This window comes from Pleurodeles waltl, chromosome 6 (assembly GCF_031143425.1).
Source record: "Pleurodeles waltl isolate 20211129_DDA chromosome 6, aPleWal1.hap1.20221129, whole genome shotgun sequence".
Classification (NCBI taxonomy): Eukaryota; Metazoa; Chordata; class Amphibia; order Caudata; family Salamandridae; genus Pleurodeles; species Pleurodeles waltl.
In genome coordinates, this window is record NC_090445.1 from 422,951,412 (window position 1) to 422,974,614 (window position 23,203).

The 23,203-nt window shown below is 42.9% G+C and overlaps 1 protein-coding gene across 1 annotated transcript in view; it reads right to left on the bottom strand.

Moving 5' to 3' along the window:
• Window positions 1–23,203, bottom strand: part of CCND3 (cyclin D3) — a 97,866-nt gene that overhangs the window by 64,443 nt on the left and 10,220 nt on the right. Inside the window, exons 3-4 of the mRNA XM_069238419.1 lie at window positions 19,167–19,326; window positions 3,989–4,131 (exon numbers count right to left, since the gene is read on the bottom strand). Of these exons, the coding sequence (XP_069094520.1) occupies window positions 3,989–4,131; window positions 19,167–19,326 (303 nt within the window). The remainder of the gene's footprint in view (window positions 1–3,988; window positions 4,132–19,166; window positions 19,327–23,203) is intronic.

Below are 23,203 nucleotides of genomic sequence, written 5' to 3' on the forward strand. Positions count from 1 at the left end.
AAGGCCCACAGATGGAGGGCCCATCAACAGGCCAGCACAAAGGGGGTGCAGCGTGTGGCAAGTCCTTCTCAGTGACCAAGCAGGTCACAGGTCAGCACAGCAGCAGCAGTCCATGGCAGTTCCTGGTGAGTCCTTCCAGTAGTCTGTGTCCAGTTCCAGGTAAGTTCAAAACTTCTCCAAATTGTGCGGAAAATTCCCCTGTACTTATAGCCAGTTCTTTCAGTGTTTTACAATGGTAGGGAGAGGAGGTTTCAGCCAATTACAACTGGTTCTGGGAGTGCCCCCTCTCTCCTTTCAGCACAGGCTCCAAACATCAGCAGGGGGTTAACAACCCTATTGTGTGAGGCCAGAGCACAGCCTTTACAAATGTAGGTGTGCCCCGCCTCTCCATTCCCTCAGCCCAGGAAGACTATTCAGTATGCAGATGCACCTCTGACACCTCCACCCTCCCTGTGTACAGGCTGTCTGAAAAGTATGCACAAAGCCCCAACTGTCACTCTGCCCAGACGTGGATTGGAGTCAAGCTGCAAAACACCAGAGTCATAAGCACAGATAAATGCGCACTTTCTAAAAGTGGCATTTCTGTGATAGTAATAAAAAAAATACACCCACACCAGTAAGCAGTATTTATTATCACCATCACAACCATACCAAACACGCCTACGCTACCCTTCATAAATCAGACAATACCCTTTACACATAAGGCAGGGCATTTCTAATGCAATCCTATGAGAAGGCAGCACTCACAGCAGTGAGACACCAAGTTACGCTGTTTGTCACTACCAGGACAGGCCATGCAATATGACACAGGTCCTGCATTTCTACATACATGGCACCCTGCCCATAGGGCTAGCTAGGGCGTACCTTAGGGGTGACTTACATGTAGTAAAAGGGGAGTTCTGGGCCTGGCAAGTAAATTTAGATGCCAGGTCCCGGTGGCAGAAAACTGCGCACACAGGCCCTGCGCTAGCAGGCCTGAGTCAGGTTTGAAAGTCTACTTCAGTGGGTGGCGCAAGCAGCGCTGCAGGCCCACTAGTAGTATTTAATTTACAGGCCCTGAGTATAGAGATACCACTGTACAAGGGACTTACAGGTAAATTAAATATGCCAATTAGGTATAAGCCAATCATACCAACTTTAGATGGGAGAGCACCTGCACTTTAGCACTGGTCAGCAGTGATAAAGTGCTCAGAGTCCTAGAGCCAACAGCGAGAGGTCAGAAAAACCAGGAGGAAGGAGGCAAAAAGACTGGGGATGACCCTGCGTAAGGCAAAAAGTCCAACACCCACACTCCTATATATCTTACAGAAGTTCCTACTGGAGATGCCATTGAGCTGGTAAGATAAAACTCTAGCCGCTGCACTTATGTTCATAATGGCAGAGAAACTCCCTCAAATTGCATCTGACAAGTGGACGAGCTCAGTGTATGAAGGAGGACCGTATATGGCTCCATTACTGGGCTGCACAACTGGCTCACAGAAATGAATGGTCCACTAGAAATAAGGACAACCCAGATTTCAGAAACCAGCTACAAATACTTAAAGTGGGAACTGTCTAGCTACTATATCGTCCCCAAGATGCTCTAGGAATGAACAATCCAACTAAAGATTGTTGGCAGAAGTCTTATGTTGAACTTGGTGGCACAGTAAACTCACAAGAGATGATAACATGGCATTATGATTTTGAATCTAGCTAGAACACAGGGCCAGACAATCAGACTTAAAAATGGAATCTCCAAGTTGGGGACATATGGCAGAGTAGCCACAAGAAGTTCTTTTCTGCGTTTCAATCACAGGTCTACCCGTATTGGCGCTCAGGCACGCACCAAACTCAAACAGGCGACATCTAGGAATAGAACCATTGAGGCTAAAATAGTACTAAGTCGCATTGGTAAGGGTGAGTGAATCTCACAAATTTACAGTTCTTTTATTGCCAATGTGCCACACCTCTTAGCTGACCAAAAAACCAATGAGGGAGACCCATGGACCAAGGTTTCAAAATAGGAGAGACAATATACTGAGCTAGAGGGTGCCCTCGGAAGCATGAGAAAAATCAAGTTTTGGGAAACTTTTGGCATATGCAGTAACTAACATTTTTACGAAATGGCTTCTAGGAGGCATGTAAAAACCTAATGGATTTGCTTGGATTATCATTTTAAATAATGTGCCTTGCTCGTATAGTTTATGTGGGTTATGCAAAAAAAAAAAACAAAAAAAAAAAAAAGGGCTAATCAAAGCAGACTGAGATCATTAAGTTTCTCATAATATTGGACGGGCTCTGTTGAAAGAGGTAGAATTTTATCAATGCACTTTAGATTTGTTTAGTTCAAAGTAAGTAATTAATTAATTAATTTTGCTAAGCTAGCATTACCTAAATGTGTTACAGTTTTGAGGTCATTTACCAGCCCATGTAAAAGACTGATTACCTCAATTCACATGCCATAGTTAGTGATATTGTTGTAAGCACTCGGATCCGGTTTTATGCAAATGAGCACGCTTTGAGCTGGCGTTCCTCCTGGTGCGGTCCCTTGTGGCCCATCGCTACGATGTCTCATGCGCAGTAGGCCAGCTCCTATTGGATGGCTTACTTGCCAATGTGCAGAAGGACAACTCATGCACTAGTCTCAGTGCCTCTCATTCACACTCAAACTCAGGCAGGACCCGGCAGAGCTTCAGTTGCCCAACCTATTTGAAACGGGCCACAAGTACCTTTGTAAAATGAGAAGCTAACTGATGCCATTTGATACAGTTACAATACCCAATCCATAGCCCACCCTGGGATGCCTCTACTGAGTATTTCATAACTGTTACAGGCAGCACAGGCCCTCGGATGTAGAGGTGGCTGCGGAAGACAAGCAATATACATTTTAGAAGTTGCACTATTATAAGCAGCCCATAATGCAACAGAGCATGTGAATTAGGGCTATTAAACCACTTGTGAAGCAAGACATGGTTTGTGAAATACCAAACTACCTGGACCACAAGAAGACCAGAAACAGAGGGAAAGGCTATTAAAGCCAAGGTAGATACCAGATGAACACTGATGCTGTAAGCAGGGTTACAATACTTTTTTTTGATAAACATGTGCAGCCTGTAATCATTTTGGTGCAAGACAAAAAACCATGTATATTTTAGTCTCAAAGACTTTCAGTTGACTGCGTAAATGTATCCTACAGCTTCTACTGGGATTCCTGAGGGACTGTTTTAGATCTAAGAAGATCAATCATCACACATTTAATATTATCTCCTAATGCTTTCTGAACAGCAAAGTGTTTTATTGCTGCATCAAAATACCCATATTAGCTCTTCTTCGCTTCCGCTGGGTGGCCATCTTAAGTGAGGCTCACACCAGAGCGGTAACAAAAAGAAACCAAGCATCAAGGTTTTTATTAGTCCGAAGGTGGGCACTCAGGGCTATTTTTTCCTACCTGCAGATCACTGCTCATACAGTAAGTGCATTTGGCCTGGTGGCTCCTCTCGTCTGGTGTAGTAGCTCCTTTTATCTGCACCTGACTAGAGTCTGCTGTCATCCCACATTTGGGCCTCTCTTGCTTTACACAGCGCTGTGCAGCTCCTTGTTAATGGCAAACATTGCAAAGCCAAAGGATCTGGTTGGTAAATCACGATAGGAGCCAGACACATTAGCTTTGACAATGCTGGTTTAGAAAGGTTTTAAACTCTTGGGGCCATCGTGGGGAACAGGCCTTCTAGGGCACGTGACTGAACAGGAGACTGGCAGTTTGTAGAGAGCCTTTTTTGTGGTGTCAGATTCAACCATCCAAATTTATTCAGGCAGCAAGTGAGAGACTCCGATACACACAGACATCAGCTCAATTTCTGGCGAGTTGAAGAACTTTTACAAAAGCACCAACTCTCCTCACAGGAAGACAGAGGTACATGGTTAACTCTTCATAGACAACCACAATCAAACACCAGCTTAGTTCCATTTCTTCAGGAGTGAGATGATCTCACAGGACCAGTTTACTCACCACTTCTGTGCCAGTGACACCCGCCAGCAGTTCTGTCACCACCTCGCCTGGTCCACACTGGTCCAAAATATCAAGGCCATGGAGAGCTGCACCAATGCTGCCCGTTGCTATCATCGATGGAGGGTACATAATAAATGAGAACTCTGGAAACAAGCGTGGGAAAGGGGATGTGTTAGGTTGGATAAGGGACTACAGGTAGAACAGCAATAGGGAATAAGGAAAGAGCAAGGCCCAAAGCAATATTAGATCATGCTTGTATGAGACACAAATCAGTGGCTTGGCTTTCTTTGGAGCATTAATAGGAGGACGGCATCTCAAACCCAGCGCACATTGAGGGAGTGTTGGTTTGCGTTTCTCTTTTATCACACCAGGGAAACATGGAATGGCCTTTCTCTTGTCAAAAAGACATAGAAGCTGTAGGTTTTTTACGGTATTCCACTGAATCCAAAGGCCTGTTTCTAATTTTGGCAGCGCTGAAGCTTTGGCCATAAGAGTCCGCTCCAAGACTCCAAGTCACCAGGCATCAAAACTATCACAGGTTCTTTCTGATCTGCTCACCAATTAGATTCCTGCAGACCATAAACCAATGGGCATCTGCAGCCAGGACCCCTGACAAAGGAGATTGCTGGGTCTGTGCGTTAGCATCTGAGGAACAAACTTCAGTCCAACCCCTAAAGGTCATTGCTGCAAGAAACCCATTCCCTAGGGAACAGAAATGCATCGAAACCCTCTCCCAGCCCCTAATCACTCAAACCATTCCCAAGCACAAGATATATGTATAGAGGGACAAATGGGAGAAGCAGCCAGAGAAAACATACACAAGGGAATACAGTCATCACACGCCTTTACAATTCCAGATAAACTTTGCCTTTTTGAAGGCAGTCATCTTTTTTCTTTAGCCAAAATGTGTGTCCATTTTTTATTTTTTATTATCCATCATAAGAAACTACAATCTCTTTCTTCTACCCTTTGATACAGATCCCATTTTCATCCAACAACCTCAATCTCCTCTATTTTCTTTCGTCCCCCATTGCCAATTGGCAGTCTTAAGGCCAGATAAGTGCAATACAGGCAACCAGTATTACATAACGTGTTCCTAGCTACCTTCCTTTCTCACCCCCCTCCCGCTTGTGTCTTCCATTTGGTTCATGCGCAGCCCTTTCATGCGGTTTTAATACAGTATACATGCAAGAAATGTGCCCTTACTTGTGCAGTAATTATTCTTCCATGGAATTACATTGAATAATGTCTATCTATAAGTTCATGTACAATCGTAGATGATGGAAGCCAATTAGAGAGGTAATTTTACTCTTGACTGTCTACGTTTCCATATAATGGAAAAATTGAGCCGAGTTCCAACATCTTTAATAGAAAATCCCCTTTAAACACTGTGCACGAGGGTACAATGCAGCCTAATTGGCTTACTTGAACAGTAAAGAAAGGAGGCCTGTACGTTTTAAGACCCGGAGAGGCTTCCCTTCCTACAGTGCAACTAAACTGCCAGTTGCCTCCAAAACCTACATATTTTTTAAACGGATGAGAGCATATAAATAATATCATCCAAACGTAATCGTCCTGGGAGATGTGGATTGTTTAGGACTTCAGTGAAGATTCTTATGATGCAGAACTAGTACTATTGGTACATAGCCTTTTCGTCTGAATCATAGGATGCTCACTGATTGTTATAAATGTTTGAATAAAGAAGCAAATGGTATAAAAATCCGCCTATTAGGCAGTAAGGAGAAAAGGATGCTTCACAAATCTGCAGCATAAACAAAGACTATTTAAAAAGACTTCTAAGCAATTTTTATCTAACTACTTTCAACTAGAGTGTCTGACTCTGAACAATAGCTTCTAATTAAAGTAGGCATTGATTATCATGTTTCTGCCTTGCATTTGTCCGAGATTTTGGGAGTGGAGGGTGAGACAAGTTTCTCAGGCCATGGTTGCAGCTTTTCCTCTTGTGGAATGGGCCTTAGGCCTTACCACGAGAGGTCTGTTAGACAGCTGATAGAAATACATGCTACTATCCACCTGGCAATAGACTGCTTGGGTGTAGTAACTAAACTTCATGTAAAGCAATCAGAATTCCCAAACAATGGTTTAGATTTTCATAAATCATTTGACTTAAGATTTTAAGACCCTCCTTACGTCTAGTTAATGACAAGTCCTTTGTGCTAGTAACAGAAGATGTGGAAGGCAGGTAGGAAGAGTAACATGATAATCAGAAAACTACTTTAGTTAAGAATGAAGGGGGAAGACTAGCATACTGGCACGGAAATGGTTAAAGATTCTACTGCTAATCGAACTTGAAATTGACTAACCCTTCTAGTGGATGTAATTTTGATTTTTTTTTTTTTTTAAAGCTGTTTTCTATTAGAGATGCTGCAAGATAGCGCTGTGTTTTGGCTCAAATGACTTATTCATATTTCACAGGACAGTGTTAAGCCCCCATGGAGCACATTGACTTTTAAAATCGGATGAAAACCCTCCTTGCGCCCTTCTAGAAAGTCCGACTGCTGGGATTTTAAAAAGAGGACAACTGCTGTGGAGATTTCCCATAAGCAGTTCGGGTCGCTACTGCAGACATTTGCAACTTCCATTTGGCTAGGTGCATCAATTAAGGAACAATTATATCTTCCGGGCATGAAATGGGATTGCGATCCTGATTTTGACACCATATGCAGAAGTTTCCATTTTAATGCACAAGTATGGACTCTTTCAGTATCTCAATGGAGTCGGATTCAAACAGCCATACTGCCTGACTTGGGGAGCCATGCAGCCAAATTCAATGAACAAAGGCTCGGATGTTGGAGCTGGCTCTTTAGTATGGTCAGTCTGGCCTGCAAGTCAAGTCTATGGTGTATTAGAGACAGCTAACGAAGGTCCAAGTACCACCATTGCCTTGGGCAATCTGGTCCTTCACAGATAGTCTTCGTTTTCTGTGGTTTTACTATTAATGCTGATATAAGTGGGATTGGTGGAAAGGCACCGACAAATAAATCAAAGTGGTATTGCACACAAAGTTCCGTTCTGGTGACCTGGAAGGGAAGTCTCAGCATTCACTAAGCCATGGCAGACAGGTCCAAGTAGCCTATGCTGCCAAAATGTTGTCTTTCGAAACCCATTTGTCATTTTTGCTCTTGATGTTACTGGACATCCACCTCCTGATTCTGTACCTCTGGGATGTTCAATGCAGTCAGCAATAGATTTCTGGCCAGGCCTCAATGCCACATGGTTTGAGCTTGCAAAGATAACTGTTGTTCCGGTTTCTCAATGATCCAAGCGGACAGTAGTGCTTTCATGCAGTATACAGAGAGAAGGAATGAAAGCTTTGAGTGCCAACTGCACTGCTATTTGTTCTATATGATTGATAAGACATGACAATTCAAGAACTATTGACAATGTTGCATAGGAGCACTCAACGGTGATAAGGAGGAATCTGTGACTATTGCTGGAGTATGGGTTTTCTTTTGGAATGGAACTCCGACTTGCAAGTTTGAGTTTTGCACCATGCCAAAGGGCTCAGTGCTGATATCAAGAGATGCAGGGTACCGTCCCAATCTACTTTTTCCCCCCCGAGACGATTGATCCTGAAGGCACAGGGTGCCATGGATCCTACAAGTAAGACACTTGGTGAGCTATAGTTTACTGATGTGTCCCAGCTCCACCTATTTCTACTGAGCTGATAATACTCGTCTCCAAAGTATTTAAAAAAAAAAACAAAAAAAAAAAAACACTTTCATTATATATATATATATATATATATATATATATATATATATATATATAAAAAATATAAATAAAATAACTGCACTGTGTTCATCTTGATTTGGAGACCAAGCTTTGATAGTAGTCTGGCTTTGAAATCCTGTGCTGTTTTGGACTGAGAATCTGCTTTTATTACCAGTCGTCGAGGTAGGAATAAAGAAAGAGCACCTTCCTTAGACAGGCTGAAACTGCCATGCACTTCGAGAAGGTTTGTGGGGCTGATTTTAGGCCAAACTGTAGCACTGGGTACTGATATTGTTCAGTCCCCGCTTGGAATCACATAAATGCCCTGTGCTGTTTTGATAAGGAATGTGAAAATAATGGTCTTGAAGGTCTATAGCACAAAGCCAGTAGTTTTTTTTTTTGGACGTGCAAGTGGATTTGAAGGAGACCCCGCATTTTGAATTTTTCCCGGGCAATAAACTTGTCAACAAGCTGCGATCTAAAAATCAGTTGATAATGCTTAATCGGCTTTTATTTAGGATCTAGAAATACCCGAAACAACCTTTTTATTTTCCTGTTTTCGATGGCACTCTTAATCATTTACTTTTGCAACAGAAGTTGAGTTTGTATCCCTCTTGCTAAGGGCAGATGATATTTCTTTGTCAATTGCAGGGAGGGGGGGGGGGGGGGGGGGAGGGGGTTAGGCTGTGGAATAGCCCACCCCTGAAGCACAGAGTATCCTGTATGAATGATGTGTAGAGCCCATCGGTCTGAGGTTAAGTTTTCAAAGCAGTGGGTAACTTTTGGGGGAACGAGAGGGCAGTGTTTGGCCGTCACTGTCTGTTGTCAGAGGGACTTTTCCCTGCTAGAATGGCATCTTTTGCCGAAGGGGGGGGGGGGGGGGGGGGGGGAAGGCGGCTGCTTTAGATCAGATATGGCTACTGCAGGTTGCGATTTGTACCTCCGATATTTCAGAGCTTGGTACGACCATCGTGGGGATTGAACATTGTGATGGCAATATCTCCCATCATTAGGTCTGTACTGTTGGTTGCCTTTTTTACTTTTTCTGTTACCACCCCCTCCCCTCCGCGAACCAACAGCTTTTAAGGTCTCTGCTTTGCTTTTCATTCTAAGCAGCTTTTCTTCAGTGTGTTGTCCGAAGAGCACAAACTATGGAGAGAGAAAAAAAAAAAAAAAAGGTCTACCTCTGTGCTTACAACTAGGGATACAGCTCAGGCATTTCCATAAAGTCTTGTTGCTAATGTCTTGGTAAATCCGAGATGAATTTTTTTTAATGAAGCCCCCATATTTCCCTGTGGCATCTGCGTAGTAGGCCTTTAGCACGAGCTTTGTTCAAATAAGTGGGGGCTGTACCCCATATTTAGTGTTGTGTTGCATCCAACCTTTTGCTCTCACTCAGAAGCGGTACCAGATTTCGGCTCGGTTGTCATCTGACCAGGACTATAGCTGAATCCAGCTCAGGATCAGCTGTGAGATATTCCAGTTCTTGTTGAGTGTCACCGCCTTAACATTTACTAGAATCCTATTTTTTTTTCCTCAACAGTGCCCAGTAGGCCCAGCAAATGAGACAAAGGGTTTAGATGCTGCCTTTGGCTGGAGTGTCTCAAGTAAGACTGCCACTGCTGGCCGAGAGGTCTCTAAAGAAATGTAAAGTTTTACCACTCCAATGACAAAACATTATGTAATGTTTGAATTCACCAGCTCAATTTTCATCTATAATCTTTCAAGTAGTTGATATTCTGAGAATAGGAGTGCAACGAGTCAGAATAAGAAGCCCATGAGCACGATCTCAGTCTTCTGGAGACTGTTGTGCTTAGTGTAGATGCAATAGGGAAGAAAGCTTCCACTTACTTAATGAAGAAATGCAGGTTCCCTTAGAGAGCTTTGGTGGGGAGATACTTAGAGGTGTCTGGACCAGATCTTCAAATGGTATTATGAACCTCCGACGTTGTACGGAGTTTCTATATCAACCACACAAACAATGGAAACCTTCACTTTCATCATACAGAGACAGGGTGGTGGACTGGGCTTTACTTTCTTTACTAGCAGACAAGTGCTCTTCTTTGCCTTTATCACACACAGAAGCAGAAGGGGGCAGAGTGGAGTTTCAATGCAAGAACAAAGACAAGACATATCCTTTACCTGTCCATAACAATGGGAGGGCTTTAACTGTATCACACATGGAAGCAAGGTGGATTTCCATCTCTTGCGTAAAGATTGAAAGGCTGATCTTTACCTGCTCATAGACAGAGACAGGAGAGCTCCTCATTTACAGGCCGCTCAAGCAGAGAGAGGCTGGGTAATATTATAACAAAGGATGTTCTAAGCCTGTTGAAAATAGTCAAAACAAGACTTGTCCTTAACAGGATACATGTAGGTGCCTTAAGGCAGAGGTTGGGTCGGGATTTCTCTGCCGATGCTCCTACCACCCATGATACCAACAGGAATTTAGTCTTGTCTTCATCTCTAGTACAAAAGGCAAGAGTCGATGCCTCAACTCAAAAGGAGACACTGCTCCTCCAACTCAAGCATGCATTAAGGTTTGATATTTATTTGTGTGGAGCATAAATGATATTGAGCAACTGTTCTCCATGTGGTGTCTTCACAGTGATTTCATAAGCAATGCAGTTGTACAAACCCCGACTTGTGCACCTGGCCAGGAGGAGCGCGTAAAGTCCTGGAAATGTGTATGCATGTTAGCTTAGCCTTTGTTTTGAATTGAAGGAACAGCTAGATCAAAAAGGACACCAACAGCAGCTGTCCAAACAAACACCTGTCCTCACAACTTGAGAATGTATTTATGCTCTGCTAAGATTTCGGTTTGGGATTAATATTAGTATTACAGCACTCATGACAACAAAACATTAGCAGTCAAATCACTGAAGGAAAAACTATGCATGAGGGGTAGGGGTGAGAGTTATAGTTACCTTAGTTATTTCAAGTAACTATAATTCGTGCCCTAACTGTAACTGCAGAATTTCTATGGCTTTGTGCAAGTAATTTCAGAACCTCACTATAACACCCCTGTAACTTTTTTTTTAAAGTGAATTTCTAGTTTTTTCCCCCCCTTTAAAAATTGTACTTCATAACTACTATAAATGTCCCTGTAACCTATGTTTTTTTTCAGTGCGTGTTTTTTATATAGAACATATAGAACACGAGATACAACTTTCGGGCAGCAATAAAAATGTCAAGAGAACTCTTGTGATTATGTTCCTGCTAGCGAGAGATAGAGACATGTGTTTTGTTTAGTGGCAATGTTGCCATAAAACTGTGCAGCAGGATAATGGGCCTGCTGCAAAGAACCATCTGTATTTTATGTGGATAGGTGAGTGAATTAGTAAAGCCAGCCCCTACCAGTGCTTTAAAACAAATAATTGTGAAAGAAGGGTTAGGGAGAGATGAGATAGGGGCACTTTGACTGGATGGTAGTGAGGGAATCCAAGAAGGGCACCAAAAATGATTGTTGCATTGTGCGCCACCAGCACTAAAGGCTGTGATAATTGGTATGTGGCAAGGTAAAGTAATACTGGGTCTTTATTGTATTTTGAGAACCTGCCGATTTAGGAAAGATGTCAAGATAACGTAATTGGCGTAATTTACTGCTGGACACATCACACAAACACACCCCCCTGCCCCCATCACCCCAGTTTCATAACAACATATCTCCTGCTACGTAGCAGAGATGGCGTGTCCCTGTGGATGAATGCTGCGCAAGCCCTAATTTGGGTTATGGCGAACAGCTCTGAGACAGGATGAGAGATTGAGACATGAGGGAGAGGACAATTGAGCAGAATCTGGAAGTGATTTTTCAGTCAGATGGAGTCCCATCCGATGACTCATCTTCCAGTGATTCGGAGAGACACAATGACGACAATAGTGCAGACCCTTCACAAGCACAGTCTGTGCAGCAGGAACACAGTAGCAGCTTAGACCACCCCAGAGAGCACGCATGTGGAACGGCAATCACAGATGGAGTGCTCTTTTGGCAGCCCCCCCCCCCCTATTTTAGCTCAGCCTCAAATTCTGTATTTCACTGGCAATGCCCAATGTAAAGTTGGTACAGCCAACCTTTTGTCAACTGAGCACATTCATTTTTTTTTTGGGTGTTGACTTCCTTGAGCAAATTGTTAGGCAAACAAGTTTGCCTGACAAGCAATTACTGAGGGAGCATGGAGACACTCTAGGGCCTCGTTCTAGGGCACACCAGCGGACTCCCACTTCACTGAAGGAGTTGAAGATATATTTGGGCCTTACGCTCAGAATGGAGTTAGTGCAGAAACCAAGCTTGCAGTCCTCCTGATCTACTCGCATGGTTTAGGTAACCCCCCCCCCCCCCCCCCCCCCCCCCTCGTACATGAGCAGAGATATTTTTTTTCTATTGCAGTATATGCTGCATTTCAATGACAATTCTGCTGCAATGCCCTTGGACAATTCAGACCATAAAAGGTTGTTCAAAATTCAGCCTGTTGCAGAACATTTGGGTGCCAGGTTTCCAGAGATTTATACTCCTGGAAAGAATATAACCATTGATGAGTCCTTGATCCTGTGTAAAAGGCAGCTGCTGTTCAGGCAGTACATGGACAGCAAGAGCTCGCTATGATATCAAGCTGTACGTGGTAGTGAGAGCTCCACTGGCAATGTGTACACCTTGAGTGTATATACACAGGGAAGGACTCCATTTGTAAACCCTGTAGGTTTCCCTCCCACACTAGGGGGGGCACAGGAAAGACTGCATGGGAGCTTGTACAGCCACTCTTTCACAAATATTATAATCTTTATGTGGACAAATTCTATACAGGAGTAGAGATGTTTCATGAGCTGTACAAAGCTGGTACTGTTGTCTGCAGTACAGTTCGTCACCACAAAAGGATTACTGCAAGAGCTTGTTTGCAAGAAGCTCCATAAATCCCAGAGCACTATGTTGCATTCCAACAAACTGCTTGCAGTCAAGTTCTTGGTTCGGCGTGATGTGTACGTGCTCACTACACTTCATGATGAAAGCACTTCCCCCAGTCACAGTTTGGGGTCAGATGGCTGAAGTTCACAGGCCCACTTGTATACCTGATCACAATAAGTACATGAGCAGAGTGACTAAGAACTACCAGGTTTTTCAGCCATACAATGTGAGTCGTAAAACTCGCACTTTGTAAAAGAAACGGTTTACCCACCTGATCCACATGGTAACATACAATGCGCATGTTTAATTGTCAGACAACCACGGAAAGACCCATGTTTTTTACTTGACTTTCAGTTGTTGAAATCACAGCTACAGAAGCAACAGCCTCTACTTCATATGTTCTGGAGGACGTGGCAAGGCTGCAGGAGCGACACTGGTAAAGTCTGCTTGAAAAACGCTAATTGGATGTGCGTAACTTCTGTGAAGAAAGTTATGGAGCCCCAGCACAAACTACCCCAAATAGCCAAAAAAGGGCTCGGCCCTGTGGGGTAAAAGGCCCAGGAGCTAAGGGGTTAAGCTTAAATAAATATACATCACAACTGTTTGATTGCAGTCTCAAATTAACAGACAAGTGTATCTGATTTGTGTGTTCACACGCGGGGGGCTTGCCCAGGATCCACCAAAGTCAATCCAGACAGACCAGAAAAAGCCATGGTCAAGAAGCCATTAAGAGAACCGACTGACTGCAAAGTACTTGCCCACAGAGGGGATTGAGTTTCCTGCAGTCTGAGGGAGGTCACTGGTACCCGAGATGGAAGGTTGACCTGGCTGGATTCTAAGAGCTCAGAGGCAACACAGTTGTTGAGACCTGTATGGATGTGAGTAATGCTGTGACTTCTAATGATAAATACGGCCACAGGGACAGTACAGCACTGACTGTTAGTGGCTAGAGTTTGATGAGAAGCTTTTGCAGTATGACATATGATTCACCATTAGTGCAATAAAATAATTATTTTATAGAAGTAGTGAAAAATAGGTGGTAGTTTTAGTAAATGTGGTATAAATAAATATAATGTAGCTGAAGTACAGCCATGTCCAGTAGAAGGAACTCCAGCATATAAGATGATGATTAAACAAGGGATGAAGATTGGACGTTTTTTGCATTTATAGCAAGAATATACCGAAAAGGACCCCTTATTACAGTTTCCATTGATTGTCACTTTTGATTATGATAAATCAAATTGTTAAGGGAATGCATGTTTGAGAAAGGAAATAGGAAAGTGAGACTGTTGCAGTTTGATGTGCTGAATACGTGGGAAAAATACGCCAGGCAACAACATAGGAAGTAAAGTGACAAAGACTGACCAGGAGAAAGCTAGAGAAGGTTAAAGAAATAAAAGGGCTGATGAATTTGCTGAAGAGAGGAGGGAACATCTGATGAAGGTGATTAGAACATTAGTTGTATAGAAATCCAGAACAGATAGCCTCAGCACCTTCCATTTCAGGAGGACCCTATAATTGAACACATCTTCATTAAAAGACCACACTCGCCACCTGATTAGTTAAGGCAAACACAGGCCACCTCAGAAACCCTTGTCCAGATACACCTGCATAGGCAGAACAGGGAGATGCCCAATGGAGGATGCCCCCCCCCCCCTCAATCTTGCACATATAGTGGACACAATTATTAAGAAGCACCATAACACCAGAAATTAGAGATCAAATTAAAATATTTGTTCAGAGCTGCATGAAACATCTGCATGTTGCTTAGTGTCATAAGAAGGATAGGAATTTGAACACTTGTGAAAAACAGGTGAACACACTATAATGCAAGAAATGGGAAAGGTTATACATCCTTTATGTATTAGTTATAATTTAGTAAGGTTTAAACAGTGTGAGACATTTGGCCTGACAGATGCTGAAAGCAAAACACTACGTTTGTCCCTATATGTTGAATGAATTGACAAGTACCAAATCATTATGTGCCTCTATGATGGCCCCGTTCTTTTGACAGAGGATCACAAAAAACATACTATGCCCAATAATAGCTCGTTATGCCAATAATACCACACCCTGGGTACACCAACAAAACTACTTAGGCAGGCTAATGGATCCCACATGGCAACTGTCCCCTTGCCCAGATTATGATTTTTGTCCAACAGGGAAGCTCAGGAGAGAGAGTGGGGAATGGGTGGAGATCCCAGTAGATCCAAGAGGGCCATATATTGAAGTGACTGTACAAGGACAAAAAGGTGAACTTCCTCCTGGACACTGGGGCTAGTAATTCACCCATTTCTCAAACAATGATCCCACATGCACCCCTCTCTGGAAGGCACAAAACATCTGCTGGTTTTAATGAAGTCCCCATACATAGCCCTGTCTATGCCCCACTGACATATTCCATTGGCACAATACCTGACAAACATTCTTGTGTGAACAGATAATTACACCCTTTACTTGTTGGGCATAAACTTACTTAAAAAATTGCATGCAACAATAAAATGCACCACAGCTGGCATACCTTGAATATACCAAACTAATTTTCCCCGACCCCAAACTACAGTACCTGAATGGGTATTTGACAACAATGTGGGGTCTATGACAATAGCACCTGTACATATATAACAGTGAAACAAAATGTTCCGCTCTCATGAGCCACAAAACAAAATATCACCAGAAGGAGAACAAGGTATGGAAATGGTGATAAAGGGCTTACTTGGGAACAGAGTGATAAGAAAGATACAGGATTCCCCATGTAATAGCCCGATCCTCCCTTCCCACTAAGAAAAATGTTTGTAGATTTGTGGTTTTGATACACAGGCGCAACCACCACTCATACAAAACATAGATGCCATTATTGGCCAGCACCAGCAAAACAGACTGCTCCTCCAACACCTAAACCCTATTAAATTTCCCTTAGTGCACATGGTATCTTTCACTAAATTGCTTTGTTTCAACAGGAGGTTGCCTATTTAGGACACTCTTGTCAAAAGGGGGGTGGCAGGGGGAATACTTGGCTCTCAGAGAGAGCAAGCTGTCAATATGCCAGCTCTTCCCATTTTGGAAGAGATGGCATATTGGACATTCGACCCCCTACAACAAGCATGAGGCTTCCTGGATATGCCAGGCTATGCAAATCAAAAAGGCACGGACGCTCCCGCTCGTGGAACGCCTGACTATACTAACTGATTACATCTTTTTGTACATCAAACAAGATGGGTGCACACGTGCGGTTTACAAGGCAACAGGACAACACCCTGTGCTTAATTTTCCACCATCTGAGACATGGTTGCTCGAGGCCTACCAGCATGCCTGTGGCCAACTGTAACAGCAGATGTTTCTCTAAAAACAAGCAGAAATTTTGATTGTTGGACTCAAAGTGCATCTCTATGTACCTCACTCTGTAGATACTGTTAAACAAAACAGAAAAACAACATCTGACAAATGCTAGACTAACATTATGGGTAGTGTTTGCTCAGTCCTTTTGTTACCATACATCAATGTAACAGTTAATCCAGCAACCTTCTTGACCCTTTCCCAGAATGATCCTGACATGCCCCACGATTGGTCTGTTCTTGTGTGATCATTACTCAAAAGGAAAATAGATTTAAAGGACGTGCCAATAAGAGAAGGATTTAACTTATGGGTTGCTGGCTCTTGCCTCAAGCATGTGACAACCACTGCAGCCTACACTGTTACCACCTTACACAATGTCATTGAAACTTGTAGGCCATTATAATTAGCGGCACAAACAAATTAATAGCATTAACAAGAACCTGTGATTTAAATGCTGGATTAACTGTGAACATATATACTGATAGTCCATATGTGTTTGGAGTTGCACATAACGTTGGCAGGCTTTGGGCAGAAAGAAGTTTCCTCACGTAACAAAAATACAGCATGATCCACTTATTGTTAAATTGCTTAGTGCAATATCACTGCCAAAATGGGTAGCCATTGTCAAATGTAATGCATACAAAAGAAATAACAGATGTGGGTAAGGGAAATGCCTTTGCGGATGAAACGGCACAGAATGTCAGGTCATTAACATATGTTTCACATCAAATGTTTATTGAAAAGCAAGAATGAGCATATTACTTCAGTGATAGGGGCAGGGCATATTTACAAAGGCAAGCAACTAAAGAAGAGCTACAAAAACTGCAACAATAATGGCACTCTGGTAAATGGGTGTTGACAAAGTGATATCCTATCATATTAATGATTCACAGCCCAATGGCATCATCAACACCATGAAACTGTTTTGGAAAACGCTAGTATATGGACATCTGTAGATAGAATGTGAAAAGTGCATGGTATGCACACAATATAATGCTGATAAATGAATCTGTACACCTACAAGACACTTTGCACTTGAAGCACCCTTCAAACATTTGCAGCTGGATTTATCGAGCTGCCTCCTACAAATAGCTTTGGAGAAAGAAGCCTTGACATGGTCTCTACAGGGGCCTAGACACACTACTCAACCTGCCAAATGGGCGATGGTTAAGAACTTTCAGAGATTTAATGGCCTACAACCATCCTAGAAGGGACTCATAGTCGCTGGCAACACAAACCAGTGTGAAATGTACAGGATATAAGAATTGGATTCATGACGTAAAGATGAATAGCTCCCTAGCCTCAGACCTTGCCACTGACTGCAGCACACAGGATTGCCCCAATAGCTGTGCCACCTTAGTCTATCAAGGAAGCAGGCCCTCAATACAACTTAAGCCCACCCCATACACTAAGTCCATCTTCTTGACCAAACAATAGTTTAATATTGGGTCCAGAGCCGCAAAGTACTGGTGACCTCTCATGGCCTGGTGATGGTGAATTATAAAGAACAAAGGGGTCCAACTGCTCAGGAAGGACAAGCAAGATGGAAAGGAACCATTCTGACAAATAAATTGTGCATACCATTTACTCTGATCATAATTACTACCCTAACAGACGTCATCTACTTGTATGATCTAGATCTCCTGAAATCACTGGGTTCAAATAATACCATGCTTCCTGAAGATCTGCACAACCACCATTCCAAATAGTACAGCAAAAACGTTGCCATATGAATGCCTATCACAAGGAATTAAATGCCTCAGACTGTTGATTTGTCTAAAACTTCCTTCTGTAATACAGGAGGAGTTTGGTGTGATTGCTATATTCTATTTAAAGCACTGATCACGGTTTTCTGCCTCAAAATATTGATGTCTGGCACAAATACAGAAATGAAATAGTAGTGGTACGACTGGATTGTCGTGTCGGGGAGTAGGGAGGGGGGAAATAGTTCACCCTACAGAGGTACCTTCAATGATAAGATAATGTGTAAAACAAAAACAATTAATCCTAGGGATTAATAGTTCAATTCTTAACACCTCCACCTTATTTAACAAGCCCCGCTTTCTGGGTAACAAAAGGACATGGGCAGTTCGGTCTCGCATCAAATGGATGGCGAGACACTGACAGAGTAACTTCACCCATGTATTCAGTCTGGCCAGTGCCTACTGGCCCTCATTATCAGTGGCAGCAGAGGGCATTTATTTAGTCCGGACAAAAAGCATACCTTTGGCTGACCAAAGGATGGGGAAGGTCTTTTCATTTGAGCCTAGTGTTTCCCCATACTAGGGCACCATTCTGATGCACAGGCTAGTAAATAGCTGTAACAAACAGTACGGCTAGAGGAAGAAGGGGTGGAGCAGACGGACACAACTACTCAGGAGTTCGGTCATTTTGCACTAGGAATACTATTTCTTCACTATTTTAAGTCTGGGGTTGGACTTTATTCAAACGCATAATAGTTTTGAGTTATTGCAATATTAGTTTGTGTATAAACATGCTTACTGTTTACTTAGTGGGGGAACGCAGTTGGTTACACGCTTGTCTGCAAGATTCACGTTTCAAGCGTCATGATACAGTGGGAGAAAGTAGTGGCCGGATGAATGCAAATAAATATTTAAATTATAACATGTTGGACAGTTGGTCAAAGTGTGGTTGGTGTCCATGTTGCGTCTTAACCCCGATTTCATGAGACATGCCGGTGTACAAACCCTGCATGTGGCCAGGAAGAGGGTGTAAAGTCCTAGAACTGTTTATGCTTGTTAGCTTCTCCTTTGTTTTCAAGAACTGAAGGGACAGGTAGATAAGCAAGATGATAACATGTTGAACCCGTACCTGGCCTCACACCGTCAAAATGTGTTCATGCTCCAAGTTTCCTGCTTGTGATTCTATAAATTTTAACTTACAAAAACAACGGTCTACACATACACCCCCACTCCGGACTCCGCTATTTCAGTGTAGTTCAAACAGTATATAAAGAACGTGTCAGCTGCGCCTGGTAGAGCATACTTGGAAGCTGACTGCTTCGTATCTTAAGCTTAAATAAATATACCTCCACGACTGTGCTCGATTGCGGTCTCTCTTTAACAGATCAGTGTACCCGATTGTGTGCGTTCAGTTGTACTGAAAGCAAGGGATCAGGTTACATACTACTGCAACTGCTGGTCTTCACCTTTAATCATTAGATAAGAATGGCGAGCTGGTCTGTACCTGTAGCACATAGAGCAATGAAGGTATGAGTATGCTTCCTCACTAGGCCAGTCTTGTTGGAGGGCAGAGAAAGACACTGTATGATGTGTTCAATAAAGTCATGAGCAACCACTGCAGCAAGGTCCCATTTCAGTTTCCCCAAGACAATCACCTCCCAGTCCTAAGAGAGAAGAAACAGATCATTACCAACAACACAACCAAAGACGAACCTCAAACAAAGAACGAAAAATTATACAACAGCAATCACCCTCATCTATTTTATATTCTACAACACATTCCTCCCCACAAGAAAACAAAACACTTTCCAAAGCAGAACAGAAGCTCAAAAGCCTGTTCTGCTCTCTGGTTCCCCCCTCATCTAATTAATTTAGTTTGGCCTAAGCAGGGCAATCCCAGAAGGTGTTACTTATAGCATTAGAGAACAAAAATGCCTTTCACAAAATCAGAACTTCAGTCTGAGATATATAAACTTTAGGACTGCAGCTTAGAGTCTTTACACACGTATTCCCTCCAAAGGGGACTATTCTGTAACTTCTCAATTAAAGTTGGGTGGGAGATAGTCATATGGGCTAGAGCGGAGCACAATTTAGGGACAGATAAGAAAATTCTTGTTTAGCACCTTTAGATTGTCACTCTGGTGACTTCAAGCATGAGGTAAAATTCTTGAGAGTTGCCCACCTGTGAATAAGAGCTTGCCAAGGAGGCACAATGGCTGAGCCAGGTATTTTCTCTTTAAGGGGGTTCTTCCGACCCTAGCTAATGTAGATTGATATCTGCTTGAAATGTTTGAGTTATGGCAGGAGTAACCAGTCTTGTTATCGCATGAAGAATCACTGAAAGGGGCAGTTGCGGTCATCAGGATGAAACACCAGTGCATGGCCCAAGCCTTCTGAAAGATCTGATTTTCTTTTGCACTGTCTGCAGTTGGTATAGCAATTTTAGATTGTCATGTGACTGCACTTTTATCTAACCGTAAGCAATGCTAGGGATTGTTACTGCAGCCACAAGCCTGCTAGTGGTTAACATTAGTTATGCCACACATGTCAGTTTATTCTAGGATCAACGAAAGAGGTGGAATTATCTCCTCAGTTTTAGTGTAAACGTAAAAGCAGATATATTTTCAAACATTCACGGATGGAGCAGAATTTTCTTAGGTCATCTTGCAAGGATATGAGTTTAGTTTCTTCTTTCGATGGGTTCCTACTTGCTACTACAGGTACCACTGGTAGTTAATATTTAGCCTGGAACACACTACAGCTCAGAGGAACATGATATGACAAACTGACTTGTAAGAAGTGGGACCTGTCCTTCAGAATCAGTTTGAATTAATTTAGAATGTCTCAATCCTAACAGAGTAATCAGTTGCTTTTGGAGGTACTCCATTCTAACAATGCTGATTGATCTACAAGGTGCATCTAAACCAATGAAGTGAGAGTTTTCATTCCGCATCCTGGGTGTAAAGTCTTATTAAATGTTTTGTAATAGCATTGAACTTTATGAACACATTAGAAATTACATCCCAGCTACTTTTCTTCAATTGTATTCAAAAATGACAGTTAGAAAATGTATCTTTAGCTTTGAAAATTGAGAGATTCAGGTTTTTCTGATAAAGGCATCATTTGTGCTCTTGAGTAACTCTAAAGTTTGTGACCGTCAAGAGTTGATCATTAACACTCATCCGATTAAGCACATTGTTTAATCCATTTGATGGGGTGATATCCTTCTATTGCGCCGAAAACTCTTGGTCACATGATTTTTAGCATCAGTGTATATTTGGACAAACCTTCCTTAGAAAAGGGCGACCCACCGAATTCATTGACTTTTTCCCCCAATTGAAAAATCCTTTTAATAAAGTAATATATTATTTTTTAAAACCCTGTAGTACGACACAGGGGCTGGTCTTCAACCTGGTACTCCATTCCATCACCTCTGCATCCAGCCCTCCGGGATCATACAACACTTCCACCATATGCCCACACGACCAACAGCATACATCCACTGACCCAATTTAGAGACATCCATTATTATAGACTTGCCACCATACATCTACAGAACCAATACCATATGCGAGCACAATCATTTGTGCACACCATCCGCATCACGTACTGACTCATCACCATACCCCAGTAGCCCAATGTCAGACATACACACAACAAATATTCACCAACATATCCACCGTCAGATGCTACCAGCAATAACATGTCTACACCCCCTTCCAAGCAAACAGCAACATAACTACCAGATGTCGGAACAACTCAATACAATATCATCATATGCCAAAATGATCACACATTCCTGTCTGTATAACTATTATGCCACCATATTATGTACACATAACCATCACATGCCCACACAAATATATGGCAACACCCCAAAATCATACATTTATACATCCACCATCATACCCCAAGATACAAATCATATGCCAACACTGCCATCTTCATACATATATCAACCCATACGTTTGAGCACCCCATATCCACTCACCGAACATCATGTATGATCCACATTTACTGGTCTTCATCACCAACAATATACGCCCCCTCCCCACACAGACCACCCATCCACCCACAAACAACGCACTGTGTGCAACAAATGCCTACAAAACCACTATCATATGCCAACACCCATCCATCATATATACACACACACACACACACACACACCACCCCCCACTAGGCAGAATGAGCATTTACCAATACTATACAAGATTACTCAGAGCTCAGCGACATCTCATCCTTTTACAAAACTACGAAACAGTCCTTGATTTTGAAAAAAAAACAAAAACAAAAAAAAACACATCACACACGCAACTTCCAAAGACTTCACGTTTCCCCCCCGGAAGCGTGAGACTTCAGACTCTGCACCCGACGCCCCCGGCTCAAGATCCAGAGAACAAACACCTGAGGGTGGACTCACCGGCGACTGCGAGCCCGTGAGTAACCAGAGATGAGCCCTCTGAGCCCCCACAGCGACGCCTGCAGAGAGAATCCAGAGGCTCCCCCTGACCGCGACTGCCTGTAACAAGGTACCCGACGCCTGGAACCAACACCGCACCCAGGACCTGAAGGAACCGAACTCCAGCGCAGGAGTGACCCCCAGGCGACCCTCTGCCTTGCCTAGGTGGTGGCTGTACCAAGAAGCCCCCCGTGCCTGCCTGCAACGCTAGAGTGACCCCCGGGACCCTCAATTGATTCCTATCTGAAACCAGCCGCCTGCTTTGCACACTGCACCCAGCCGTCCCTGTGCCGCCGAGGGTGTGTTATGTGCCTACTTGTGTCCCCCCCCAGTGCTCTACAAAACCCCCCTGGTCTGCCCCCCGGGGACATAGGTACTTACCTGTTGGCAGACTGTAACCAGAGCACCCCTGTTCTCCATAGGCGCCTATGTGTTTTGGGCACCTCTTTGACCCCTGCACCTGAGCTGCTGGTGTGGTAACTTTGGGGTTGCCTTGAACCCCCAACGGTGGGCTGCCTATGCCCCAGAACTGAGACTTGTAAGTGTTTTACTTACCTCCTAATCTAACCTTTACTTACCTCCCCCAGGAACTGTTGGTTTTTGCAGGGTCCACTTTGAAAACAGCTTATTGCCATTTTTACAAAGACTGTACATGATATTGTTTTCATTCAAAGTTCCTAAAGTATCTAAATGAAGTATCTTGCATTTAAAGTGTTTGATGTAAATCTTGAACCTGTGGTTCTTAAAAAAAAAAAAAAAAAAAAAAAAAAAAACCCACAAACTAAGAAAATCTATATTTTTCAATATAAAAACCTATTGGCCTGGAGTAAGTCTTTGAGTGTGTGTTCCTCATTTATTGCCTGTGTGTGTACAACAAATGCTTAACACTACCCTCTGATAAGCCTACTGCTCGACCACAAAATAGAGCATTAGAATGATCTACTTTTGCCACTATCTTACCTCTAAGGGGAACCCTTGGACTCTGTGCACACTATTTCCCACTTTGAAATAGTATATACAGAGCCAACTTCCTACACTCTAGTTTCAACTTCTAGCACAGTGATGTTAAGAATCTTCAA